Source organism: Terrapene carolina, unplaced genomic scaffold (assembly GCF_002925995.2).
Source record: "Terrapene carolina triunguis isolate 2854851 unplaced genomic scaffold, T_m_triunguis-2.0 Scaffold85, whole genome shotgun sequence".
Lineage (NCBI taxonomy): Eukaryota > Metazoa > Chordata > Testudines > Emydidae > Terrapene > Terrapene triunguis.
Genome location: NW_020664436.1, coordinates 7,684,630 through 7,698,091, shown reverse-complemented (window position 1 = coordinate 7,698,091; position 13,462 = coordinate 7,684,630). Strand labels below are relative to the sequence as shown.

Genomic DNA, 13,462 nt, shown 5'->3' with positions numbered 1-13,462 from the left:
GTCCATGGCAAATAATGTTTGAGATCAGGGTAGACACTGCTGCCTCAGCCAGCTGCACCATCACAGCGTGGTCTAAACCCCAAATTGCTCTAGTCCTTCATGGATGGCAAGGAAGTCAGCTGGTCTCTAGGCACTCAAATATCAGAGTTCAGGACTTTACATCTCTCCGCTCCCACCCTTGAGAGTCTAACCAAGAAAACCTGATTGTCCAAGCTAATGGTCTATCCTCACTGCAGTGGTTCAGTTTTCGCTTGCCTATTCTACTCATACGTCAAGCGTCAAGGAACAAGCATAGAAGCTTGTACAAGCATCAAGGCGCATTCATTACCTTTGGGATGGATGATGACAAACCCACTCTTTCTTGGCAGCTGTACTGAAATACAAGCTGGAATCCTAAACGACCCCAATTAGCACCTTCAAAGCAGCAGCTTGTGTTTTGCCACAACATGGAGACTAATCTGTAGCCACAAAGTGAGTGACAGCTGCTACGCCTCCAGCAACCGAAGGGATCCTCAAGAGGAGCAGAATGCCATCCATTATCCTTCAGGCCTCAACAGTTCCCTTCCTTAAACAGGTTGACAACACAATGTCCCTCTAACTACAGCTCCCCTGGTACCCTAGCAATCAAATACCAGTGCTGCTGGAGCCAAGAGTCCAAACAGTTTGTGGGCTTGCTGATTTAGCAAAGCTAGTAGAAGAGACTGACCTGGTGGGATCAAGCAGAAAGAGCGACCAGTATTTATATTCTCTTCCACTCCCCCTGGACTAATCCAGAAAGCCAATATCCTCCCCGGCTCCTTGACATCACTTCTCCTGACCCACTTCTGATGCAAAAATCTAAGAGATCAGCCAGGGCTAATAGCTTCAACTAAGGGGACAACTGATATTACAATACATAAAATATAACAAATGTGCCTATAAAATGGTTATAGACTTGAATACTCCCTTCCCCCACTTCAGAGATGTTGATCAGCATCTTGGATTGTAAATTGTGGGGCAGGGTCTGTGCCTTGCTACATATCTGTACTGGGCCAAGCACAACAGGCTCCAGGTCCTGATCAGGGCCTCTAGGTCAGGGGTTCTCAAACTGGGGGTTGGCACCCCTCAAGGGGTCACGAGGTTATTACATGGGGGGTCGTGAGCTGTCAGCCTCCACCCCAAGCCCTGCTTTGCCTCCAGTATTTATAATGGTGTTAAATATATAAAAAAGTGTTTTAATTTATAAGGGGGGGGAGGCGCACTCAGAGGCTTGCTATGTAAAAGGGGTCACCAGTACAAAAGTTTGAGAGCCACTGCTGTAGGTGCTACTGCAATATATTTAAAAACAAATAAAAAGTCAGTATCACTCGAGTGTTGAGAAAGAGAATAAGCCGCTTGGCTTTCTGTGCAGCAGAAATATCTCTGCTCTACAGTCACATCCGAGTAAAAACAGGGAGAGTCTCCCTGGAAAAAAAAGGGATTGACACAGAGGAACTGAAGGTTCCCAATCCCCAGTAATGCAGCTGAAGATGGGACAGTGGCGTCCTGGAACAGAATTGCATGTACATACTAGGACAAGCTGAGGGTAGTCCCGACACATCTTTATGATCGAGGAGCATGCATGTCTTCTCACATTCTTCACTGCACGAGTTCTTGGGGCCTGGACCAACAAAATTTAGGGTCAAGCTACAAAACCCAGACAGACCCAAAGCCTCCCCATTAGCCAAATCCATTAATGTAATTTTCTGAGCTGTGGAGACCAAGGGAAACTGACACTTCAACTCGTGCATTCCAAGAGTCCAGTTAACGGCCAATTCCCAGAGGAGTCACTGCAAGCCCAAGCCTCTGGGCTCCAATTCAACTCCTGGGATGAGAATGCAACTGATTTTTATCTACTGCGTTACGGTTCCCAGCATGCACCCAGGGGTGGCAGCCATACCAACACCAACCACAGCCACACACATGCCAACCACTGAAGGGTATGCGTGGTGGCTAGTGCGTGAAATTCACTCCCAAGTAGAGGTCTGCTGCACAAATACCCAAATAGCGATATCCTGGACTGTGTCGTGGGGGTGAATTTCACCCTAAATGCCTCCCAAGCTTCCATCTGCCAAGGCTTATTGGCTTAGACCACGAAGAAGGGATTTAAGTGTCTAGGTATCCCCTTCTCAAGGGCAGATCTGATTGAGAAGTCAGTTGCAGCGCAACTTTAGACCTTGTCTCAGGCATCAATATGCTCCTCAAAGAGGGCACACCTGATGCAAGTACTATAGCATACTGTGGCCAAGGAGTATGGACTTACCTTACTCTCTTCTATAACTTCAAAAGTGACGGCGGTGAATAGCTGTGGGACAAGGGAAAAGTCAGTCAATCGCCAATATCTGGCATTCATTCTGGAACACTAGGCACAGGATATTGGTGTGACTTCACCAAGCCAGTGGAAACACCTTTATTCAGGAAGGGTATGAGTTCCCAGTGCACTGAGGCCATGATATAAGATACGACTTTTATTGAGACAGAGTGTGTCATTTAGTGGTTGAAGTCCAGTACTGGAAATTGCGAAATCCAGGTTATATGACTCCTCCACTGATTCCCTGTCTTTGGGCAAGTTACTTCATTGCAGTGCCTCAGTTTTAATCCCATTTCTAACAGGAGGGATCATTCCTCTCCTAGGGGTCTCATGAGGATTAGTTAAAATATGTAAGGGCCATGTGGTACCAATACTCCACTCAGGCTATCTGGTCAAAGGGTAATCTACAACAGTGGCTCTCAACCTTCCCAGACTACTGTACCCCCTTCAGCAGTCTGATTGGTCTTGCGTAGCCCAAGTTTCACCTCATTTAAAAACTACTTGCTTACAAAACATAAAAATACAAAAGTGTCACAACACACTAGTACTGAAAAATTGCTTACTTTCTCATTTTGTCTGTATGAAATTGTAGTCTGTACTGACTTTGCTAGTGCTTTTTATGTAGCCTGTTGTAAAACTAGGCAAATATGTAAATGAGTTGATGTACCTCCTGGAAGACCTCTCCGTACTCCCATACCCTTGGTTGACAACCACTGGTCTACAGGACACCTACCTTGGAGAGGACTTGGGGTAGATACTCTGGCCTGTAGGTGACAAACGGGAAGAGTGCAGAGACATTGGTGAGCACACAGGACAAGATGAGAGGATCCTTTGTTTCAAAGTTCAGGACAAGCTGCAGCAGCTCTATGCCATCATTCACTGGGATCTCCTGCAAGAAGAAAAGGGGAGGGGGGGAAAAGGAAAGAAAGCAACAGTCAGAGATGTGACATGTAGCCAACACTCCAATGTCTCCTCCCAGGGCCTGGCCAGGGAGCTGCTGTGTTGAACAGCACCCTTGGGTGAAGTCAGCCCAAAGTGGGTTAAAAGCAGCAAAGCTCATTTTAACCTATGCGCACGTTATGTGCGATTGCTGTTGCAAGAAAGAGGGAACAGACAGCATCACCATCTCTACGGATGTCTGGAAACAACCAGAGGTTCCAACTCTTACTGCCTGTCTACGGTGTCCACTTCCTCCCACCTCTTCCCTAGCTCTGCTTTTGCCTCCTGGCTAACAAGTTTCAGGCTTACCCAGCCAGCACAAAACAACCCTTGCAATTCTTTGCTGTGACCAGAATGACATGCCCAAGCAGGCCAATCCTGATTAAAAACTGGCCAGACCCTAAATGGCAAATAAAGATAGTGCACTGTGCTTGTGATTTTCCAGCTAATGCACTGCAAATGGCAGAGAGAAGCTGCATTTTTCTCATCTTTTGCTGTTCAATTCTCTCTTCCACTGTGTGTGCAAGTTTGCCTCGAAAAACACAAGCTGATTTGAACAAAACCTGAGAGCTACCACTTAAAACAGACTCTTTCTCCCAACAATAGTGGCTGCTCTAAAGAGATCACCTGGGACCCTAATCACTGCACTGGCTCCTCACTGAATAGCGTCCAGATCCAAAGCACTTTTATGATGTTCAAAGCCCACAGTGGAACTGGCCCTACCTACCAAAAAGATCACCATTCCCCAATGCAACTATGACCTCCCCGACAGCTGGAGTTTCAGCACTATTGTATTTTGTTGCTGCAAGCTAGCATTTTTGCGACCTATTATCTGAAAGGCAACGCAGCCAGCAAACTCCCATGTCAACCCGCGGCATAGAAACCAGGCAAACAGCAGTTAGAGGGTATGTACTTCCTTATCCAGGGTCCGGAACATCTGGCTGATGACACTCTCCGAGAAGAAGGTCATAGCATCCCACTGTACAAAGGAAGGAGAGAAGATGGAGCAGAGACCTTCCCCAGTCTTAGCTGTGAATGGAGAGAAGAGAAGAGAAAATTGGAGCACCTGTGACACTGGAGAAGTCTAGCTTCCCCTTTGCTCCCAAGCACAATGCCAGCTTGGAAAGTCCTCTGCAAAGTCCCTCAGGGAAACCTTGCTGGACATTTGAACCACCCACTCATGAGTGCTCCTCTCCTTTCCCCCTATTCCCTTTGCCACTAGGGAGAAGGGTTCTGGCACGCAAGCATGGGAGGTAGGTACTAAATGGTGTCCAAAGGCTGTTTGCTTTGTCATCGAGGTGGAGGCTCCTGGATCACAAACAACATCCCTGAGATAGAAGAGGAAGTGATTCCAACAAACCACAGCAGAAGGGAAAACAAAGGAAGGGTCTCACTTAAATGGGATTTTAAAGGCAGCAAGTGGCCTGTGTGGAGGAGGAGCAATGTGAGTGACAAAGCCCTTTGCGAGGCAGATACGTTTGGATTTCTCAGGACAGAGATTGGCCGCATTTTATAGGAAGGACAAATCCAGTTAAGTCTGGCCTTTCGGTTTGAAATTGTTTTCATGGGAAAGATACAAGTGAGAGGAACTAGGGGAAGGAAGGTGCTTTCCTGTCAGTCAAAAGCTCTGGACCAGTGGCTGTTTAAGTAGGCAGCGAGGGAATTTTCCTGCAGAGACCTTGGAAAGCCTAACTTGGAACCTGGTTGATTTTAAGAGGTGTGGCTTCGAAAGACACACACAGAAGCTCGTTTTGGGCTCCAGCAGGAGGCTGAGCCTCTCGTCTCTCGTGCTTTTCAGGCAACTTACAGTTCATGGGTCCAATATCAACAGCAGCTGCCAGCTGGTACTTCAGCCACTCCCCAGCCATCTGGAAGCCAGTCCTTGGGTCCAGGCGACACGCCATCCTCATGACTTCTCCCTGCTGGGCACGGAAAGCTGCCAAGGGAATTGGATATGAGGAGTCAGGTTCATATATTGGAAATGGCTCCCCTTCAATGTCGCTCTTCACCTTTCCACAGCTGGGAACATCTGCGCCTACTACTTTGGCAGTGAAGTTCTGCGGAGCGAGCTCAAATAGCCTGGTAGTAGACTAGCTTGTAGTACAGCGCGGAAGCCTTCCAGCTTTGCTTTGAGAAATAAGATTAAATTCTTTAGCTAAACTCTCTTTTTAGGATCCTTGCCTCCAGGTCTGGTTCCTGTCCAAGTCCTGGAGTACAGCGAGTTTCATTCCCCTTGCTACCCTGGATGACTGACTGAGGAAGCATATACCTCAGACACTGAGTAATGCAGGCTCAGCAAACCTTAGTTGCCAAGAGGAAACCGAACTGAATGCCTGGGCTGCCATAGGAGAATGCCAAGAAGTTCACGAGGCACAAGGCAAGCGGGAAGAGCTGGAGCAGCAATGTGAGCAATTGAAGCTCATTGCTGAGCTGAGAGGGTGGGCACTAAGCTAGGCCAGGAACCGCCAGCCCTGTGAGAGCGAGGGGAAGCCTGCAAACCTCAGACAGAGGTAGCAGGCCTTGCCGGGAGGCCCCGGGAGGACTTACAGTTGAAGAAGGCATTGAAGTCCTCATCACTGTCGAAGTCAAAGCGAGAGTATTCACAACTAGGGCTGTCTGTTTTAGAGGGGAAGCCCACCTGGAAATAGAAGGGATGTGGTGAGGGAGCGAGTGGTGCAATCACCCACCTCTGCCTGAGCACCAGCTCCAAGGGGACTCACACTAGGGGAAGAGCTGAAGAACTGTAATCTTCAGGTAAGGACTGCTATCCTGCAGCCTGGAGATGATGCTCTACACTGCTGTGTCAAAAACCCAGCTTCTCCACTGTTACCACTATGAAACATTCTCCGAGGCACCACCAGCTCACACCCAGCAGAACAGAGCTCCTGCATACCTTCACTAGGTTAGTCATAGATGCACGAAGGTACTTTGGGATCATAGCCAACAGCAGAGGGTCACGGGATAGGATTTCATGTCGAAAGAGGGCTCCCCAGGTGATCTGAGTGGAAGAGCGCAGAAACTGGTGGGAAAAGAAGAAAGAACAAAAGTTTCAACAGGATTGTACTCTCTGGTGCAGAAGCTTGAACCTTTGTGCTAAAAGGGGAATGGCAAGCTACAATGACTCCCTAATTCAGGCCATGCACTTTCCAGGCCCAGCCAAAACTGCCAAGCTACTCTGGCAAATGAGAAAGAGTCTCCCACCAAGCAAATACCAGGGTTTGCTCCAGTCTCTGAACCCTGTGCTCTCCATGCTGTGTGGGCTTTATAGGACACTGGATGGCAGTGCAGCACCGACCACATCGCCTTCCACATCCTCAGAGGAGAAAATGGTTGAAAAATGGCAGATGGCTCTCGAAAACATAACAGACATGAGCTGATTCCCTCTGCAGCAGGAGTGACACGGCCTCCTACGTTGTGGTTTAACTACACACGCTGCACTCAGAGCCCCCTCTCCCTTTCCCCTACCTGGCTGGGATGGGTTGTGAAAGCTAGAAACGAGTCCAGGTATTTCCCAAGGTTGGCTGGTGTGTCCACGTCAGAATCCGAGCCCTGTTAACGGAAGGATGAGTAATTTCAGACAAAACGACGAGTGATTTCAGATAATGCTTCAGCAGTAGAGTGGAGGAGCCGAGTGGCAGCGCCACTTGGAAACCAGGAGCACAATGTGCTGGGGACAGAAAAGCCAGCGCATAATGGCTGAAAAAGTTCTGAAACTGCTGCCGCTTCAGAGCGCCAAGTTCCCATTACCTGCCCTGGAGTTGCCAAAGGAGACAACGGCCACGTTTAGGAGAAAAGGATGGACTATGAGTAGCTTGGAAAAAGTTATAACCACTCCACAACACCCAATCCATCATGAGGTATTGACTGGGGGGGGGAGGGGCAGGATGACCTGACTACCCCAGAAATGGAGGGAAAAAGGAGACCAGAGATGTGGCAGTTCTTAAAAAAGCATCAGTATTTACTTCACCTACACGTACATTCAACAGCTTTCAGTCTCATTGCCCCAGAAGTGTCTCATGTTCAGGGTGCCTCCCTCCCCTCTTCCTGGGAAGTCCAAGATTTCCCTAGGGAGACAGCCCACAGGCTTTGTGCCCCAAATTCAGAAACTTCTTTTCAAGGTGCTGCTTCTCTTCACTTTGGCAGTACTCTCTGACCTAGTGCTGTCTTGAGTGCTCCCTTCTCTGGGGCTGTTCTTCCCAGGATTTCCTTAGCAGCACACCTTTCTGTGGGGTTGCCTGTCACTCTGCCATCCCTGGACTGAGCTGAGCCTGTATCATAAAGGGCCACAGGCCCTTGCCACTCACAGCAGGCTTTGCTAAGGATTAATAGCCAAGGCTCCCCTCCACCATAACAGTGAGTGAAGTCACCTTAGCTTGAAGTAGTCAAACCTCCTAGAGCCACTTCTTGTTAAGTCTATCTTCTCAAGTGGTTTAGGATTTTCCTTCCTCCCGCAGCTCCCCAAGAGTTTACTGTCACACCAGTTCTCTGTAGCCAGCTGACCTGGTCTTTTCACAAACAACATCTTTCAGCAAGCCAGCTCCCTTATTAAATGACAGCTCTTGTTACATCCCCTCTTTGGTGCAGTCGGTGGAAGATTCAAAGTTCCCAGCACACCCCTAGAAGAGTTGGCAGCAAACATGTGCCAGGTTTCACTGCATGCAAGGCCCTTTCTATTCCCTCCATGTTTAGAGGAAAGAACTGGAGCTGTCCACATCAATGGTACAAACGAGAATCATGGTATCCATATCCCCAATCGTTCCCCTGAAAGACAGTCTTGTCAGGACTGCTTCCAGTGTTTGCAGAGGACTCACCACTAATGCACACAGCTGACTGCCCAAAGCACACAAGACCTGGCAAAGTCTCTTCAAGAAAACATAATGCTTCTCTACCAGGCCTTCACCATCTGCTGTCCTGGGAGGGAGAAGGGAAAGGGCAGGTCAGGATTACATACACGGTAGTTAAGTTGGGAAGACAATTTGACATCAGCATGGTTGGGTTCCCTTCCCCATTACTGAAATTACTGGTATGAGGAGATCCAATTTTAAGATTAGAAATATTTCTAGACTAAACCCTTTGGACCTTCTCCCAATATCTCTTGATCAATCTCAGGCGAAAAGAGAAGATTTCAGGAAGTTGGGAGTTAGGAAAATGGTTGGCTTTTCAAGTATGGGAAAAGTAACACTTTCTACCCTCTCCTAACCCAATGCCAGCTTGCTGCCATCAGGCCAGACTGGATCTGCATGCTGCCCACACTCAGGATCCGTGCACAGCAGTGGTTCGATAAACAGCACTCGATGGTACAAGGCTAAGAACTCTATCCACACCTGAGCGAAGGCCATGATGGGAACAGGTGCTGAGGTAATTTCCAAGAGACCAGTTTTAGTTGTACAGCTTGGGGCGGGGAGGTACTTATTAATACAGGCCAGCCATAGCCAGTTTCCACTTAAGACCATGATGTGCTACCACAGCAGCTGGATGGTACTCACTGCGCAGCAGAAAGTATGTAGTGCATGGCAACATCTCCAAACAAGACCATAAGGGGCTTCCGATCCTCCAGCTTCCCCTAGACAAAAAGCAAAGTAAACACTGGTCAAAACACATGACCACACCTCATCCCATCAGCGAGAGGGAGCTGGCAGATCACTAGCTGTGCTACCATTTGGGGACTTGCATTCCACCACTGAGCAGAACAAAATGCAACAAGAAACTAAAGAACTCTTGGAGAATCAGGTAGTTTTCTCCAGTAACCCCATTGGGAGCCTTAAACCAAAATCTGGTCCTTATAGGCCTATTTCTTCTTCCATTGCATATTGGCTTCTTGCTGCAGGGCAGCTGGACTGGTTTGTTATTGTAGGGTTGCTTGTGAGCACTGCGCTTGTGCTACTGATCTGGGATAAACATACCCTGGATGGGCATGGCAGCAGAACATAGAGGGCACACCTCTATGGTGCTGTTTCAGAGAAACTTTACTGTGCATCAGAAATCTCACTAGGTTCTTACAGCTAGACGGCAATACCCCAACACTCCTCTGCGGCAGAGAGCACTGCGGACAGCAGGGGTTAGGAATGAGTTAATGGTATTTGCTCAAGCAGAGATTTCAAGCTTCAAAGCTGTATGGAAGGGCAGACAGAGAAAACAGGGCCTGGGTGAGTTCCAGAAACTGCTCTGTCCCTTGTCCTGGGGAAGCATCCACCCTAAAGTCACTCAGGCATCTGGGCTGCCAAAGAGGCAGGTGACTTGATTCCTTAGATAAAGGAGTGACATTACCATCGCTCAACTTGATAAACTAAGAATAAACCCAGGGAGCGGAGGGGAATGCGGAGGGTGGGAGGGGCAAGGGAGGCTCGGGAGGAGAAACTCACTTTCCTGCTGACAGCGATCAGAAGACACTCTGCTGCTCCCACTTGTAGCTCGGGTTCATTCAGGAGCAAGCACAGCATCTCCAGGAGCTTGCAGTTATCTGCTGTGATGTGGCTCATGGCCACCCAGTCAATGTAGCCTGCCAGGGTGTTCAGTGCTGCTATCCCAACGCGGCAGTTTGCCTGGGCCTGCAAATAGACCATAGCCAACAGTTCAGAGCCAGAAAGAATTTATATGTAAACAATCTCAGTGCAGAGCTTTGCCTCTGGCCCAGATGCAGGGAAACCCATATCTCAGCCACAGCTGACTTCTCCATGTTGGAGATGTACATGCATTATATGACAGCAACTACTTTCTGAAGTGCCCTTCTCTGGGAAAGTAACTGAGGTGGCAGTGGTTAGGGAAAGTGGGGCAAAGTCCTCAGGCTAACGACGTCAGGGCTGCTTGAAATGAGCAGTTTCCTCCTTTCCAGACAGTAAGGTAATTAACCAAAATATAAACTGCAACTTGGTGGCTGGTGACAGGCTACAGCATGGAAACCTGAGTCTGGCTCCAAACAGCCTCAGTGTGCACTGCCTCCCCAGGCCGTACTCACCTTTGGTTCCTGAGCCAGGTCAGTCTTCTGAAAAGAGAACAAGAGACAGTAAGTGAGCTGCTGTGGTGCACATCTCCTCCCATCCACTGCTGGGCAGTCCTTGGCTCATTCAAGAGGGTGCAGCCCGGAGAAGCCTCAGTGAATAGATGCCCGGTGAAAGAGGCTGCAACACATTTTCCAGCTCGGGAAAATGCCCCAGCCATCGCTACCACTTCCCCAGGACTTTCCACTGGAAGTTAAGCCACAGATTCTCTCCTCTGAAAGAAGATGTTCCAGGTGGCTCGTTCCTCTGAATGTGTGTACGTGGGTTCCAATACTTCCTTGAAACTTCCAGGGAAGAAGATGCCTTTGCTACCCTTTTAAAGCATCTTACGTTCAAGGATCACAACCTCTGGGAAGCGTTGGTGGCCTCATTCTAATGAAACTAATGCTTAGAAAGAAGTGACTTGACCAAGACCACAAAGCAAGGCAGTGGCAGAGCTAGCAATGGAACCCAGGAGTCCTGACTTACAGTCCCCAGCTCTAACTGCTTAACAGCAACAATGCACTGTGTGTGCCATCTTATTGCCTAAATTATGCAACAGCAGAGTCTGATCTGAGCAGATGCTCTGTTTTTCTGCATGCAAGGAAATTGCAAGCATCCCTTTCTGCTGCAAGGTTTTGCTTTGGAAACTCCATTCTGTCAACATTTACAGTGCAATGACTCAAGTCACCAGGTGTACCCCAAATACCTAAGTACAGACCCACCACACCACAGCTGAATATCTAAGAGCACTGCAGAGTACAGCACCCAGGCTTGGAAATTCCCTCCCTCTCAATCCCGCGTGCAAACTGGTAGCTGGACACCCAACCCTCAATATTCACCCTGTCCACAAAGAGCTCAAAGATCTGCTAACCTGTGGAGTGGTAAGTGCATCTCGCTCCTGGGGCGCTCCCACCTGGCCAAGCAGAAGGATTCCACCATTAGCAGAAGAAACCACACTTCAGAGTCTCAGCATCGTAATTCAGACCTCAGCTGGAAATGTATTCAACTGAACTACGAAACGCAACAAGGTTTCCTACCCACCATGGGTCAGCCGTAAACGGCACAAAGAAATACACAGTTCTATGGAATTGTCTATGCCAGTGGCTCTGAACCTTTCCAGACTACTGTACCCCTTGCAGGAGTCTGATTTGTCTTGCGTACCCCCAAGTTTCACCTCACTTAAAAACTACTTGCTTACAAAATCAGACATAAAAATACAGGTGTTCCAGCACACTAGTACTGAAAAATTGCTTACTTTCCAATTTTTACCATATCATTATAAAATAAATCAATTGGAATATAAATATTGTACTTACATTTCAGTGTATAGTATATAGAACAGTATAAACAAGTCATTCTCTGTACGAAATTTTAGTTTGTACTGACTTCGCTGGTGCTTTTTACGTAGCCTATTGTAAAACTAGGCAAATATCTAGATGAGTTGGTGTACCCCCTGGAAGATCTCTGCGTACCCCCAGGGGTACATGTGCCCCTGGTTGAGAACCGCTAGTCTATGTGGCCAGTGAATGTGCCAAGGAAATGGGTTGAAGTGTCCCTCTCGGCGAATAGGATACAGCCTGTCACTGCTCCATCTCCACCACGCTGTTGTCATGCTAAGCATTACTCCACATTTTAACACATTATAAAAGGGAACAAGAGGTGCACATAAGAAGCTTGTCTCTGGATTGGTCACTGCTGTATCCCTCACCTTCCCAACCCCATCTCACTCTCACCGGATCAGACTACAAGCTCCTCGGGGCAAAGATCTGCCATTATTACACGCCTTGAGCAATCTGCACATCTCCGGTATCGTAGGATTATAATGGTAGTAAAGTAGAGCCCAAACTGCCCCATTTATGGGAGGACAAGGGGCATCTGCAACTGGAAGGTAGCAGCATCCCATACCATCTCTTTGCAGTAGGAGTTTCTGACCTGAGCTCTAGGAGAATGGGACCAAACGGACCCTAGTGTAGCTCATGGTGCATCAAGCAAACCAATGCCTTAGTGCCAGCAAACTGAGCCTCCCAGTGCCAAGCGCAAGGTTCTCATCCATTTCAGGTGATGAACACTAGAAATCCAGACTGCTGACACCAATGCTGCCTCTTGAACCCTGAGACTTTCTCATCAGCCATCGGCAGTTTCCATGCTCACAACAGAGTTCTATGGTGTAACTACAGCAATTGATTTCAGACGGATTCTCCTCTCACTTGCCCAAAAAGTGTGACCCATATCCAAGCTCCCAGTGCTGACTAGGCTCCCAGGAAGAAGCTTCTTACCATGCGCCTATACTTGTTGACGTTCTGCTGCAGGGTAGTGAGCAGGAAGCTGAAGATCTTCTCCATGTTCTGGGTAAGAGTTTGTTGGATGTCCCGTCGCCGCTGGGTGGGCAGCGTCTGGAAGGTCACCACGTCCTCTGCCAGACGCAGGAGGATGAACATCACCAGTTCTGTCTGTGTCTCCTAATGTCCCACACAAACACACCTATGAGTCTAGCCGTAACATGAAGCCCTTCAGAGAGCAGCTCAGAGACACAGATCAAGACCAGATCATGGTCTGGGGAACAGCCAGAGAGGGATAACTAGGATGGTTTAATCTCTGATATCATGATCGCCTAGAATAATGGGACCTGACAACAGCCTGTGAATCTACTGTAACTTCCGCTTGTTTGACCATGAAATAAGGAAAGGAGACCTGGAATTATAAGCCACTGGAAGAGTACAGACAAGTATGACAGACAGGTGTGCTTCATACCCCTTGTTTGGAAAGTGTGTCCAGCTCCTTCAGCATATCAGGCCAGTGCTGAGGCCATTCACGCTTGATCATCTCCACCACAATGCGAGACAGGACATCCTTAATGTGACTTTCCTCCTCTAAAATATTCTGTGTTCCCTATGAGAAAAAGATGCTGATCATACAAGATGGAGCCAGCTGTCCCCAGAACAATCATTCACACCATGGGGGAGTCTGGCTACAGACCCACTGGACAATAAGAAAAACACAAATACACCTTCAACCCAGCTGTTCCTGTCCTGATTGGAACTCCCACCTTCTCAGGCATTCACAGCTGGCAGGCTCAGTCGTCTGGTGCACAGTCATCTGAGGAGAAGTAGGTCTTTGAAGACCATTGCCTCCATGGGATGGATTGACAGTTGTGGGTGGGAAGTTCCAGGAAACCTCCTGAGGTCGCCAAATGGGAGGAGGTCTAGAACTCTAA

The 13,462-nt window shown here is 48.3% G+C and overlaps 1 protein-coding gene across 1 annotated transcript in view; it reads right to left on the bottom strand.

Moving 5' to 3' along the window:
* XPO5 (exportin 5) overlaps positions 1–13,462 on the bottom strand; it is a 35,783-nt gene that overhangs the window by 19,177 nt on the left and 3,144 nt on the right. Inside the window, exons 4-18 of the mRNA XM_024193744.3 lie at positions 13,000–13,137; positions 12,525–12,707; positions 11,120–11,161; positions 10,224–10,250; positions 9,631–9,816; positions 8,755–8,831; positions 8,080–8,179; positions 6,734–6,817; positions 6,162–6,287; positions 5,816–5,906; positions 5,076–5,204; positions 4,182–4,297; positions 3,063–3,218; positions 2,282–2,323; positions 1,550–1,639 (exon numbers count right to left, since the gene is read on the bottom strand). Of these exons, the coding sequence (XP_024049512.1) occupies positions 1,550–1,639; positions 2,282–2,323; positions 3,063–3,218; positions 4,182–4,297; positions 5,076–5,204; positions 5,816–5,906; positions 6,162–6,287; positions 6,734–6,817; positions 8,080–8,179; positions 8,755–8,831; positions 9,631–9,816; positions 10,224–10,250; positions 11,120–11,161; positions 12,525–12,707; positions 13,000–13,137 (1,587 nt within the window). The remainder of the gene's footprint in view (positions 1–1,549; positions 1,640–2,281; positions 2,324–3,062; positions 3,219–4,181; positions 4,298–5,075; positions 5,205–5,815; positions 5,907–6,161; positions 6,288–6,733; positions 6,818–8,079; positions 8,180–8,754; positions 8,832–9,630; positions 9,817–10,223; positions 10,251–11,119; positions 11,162–12,524; positions 12,708–12,999; positions 13,138–13,462) is intronic.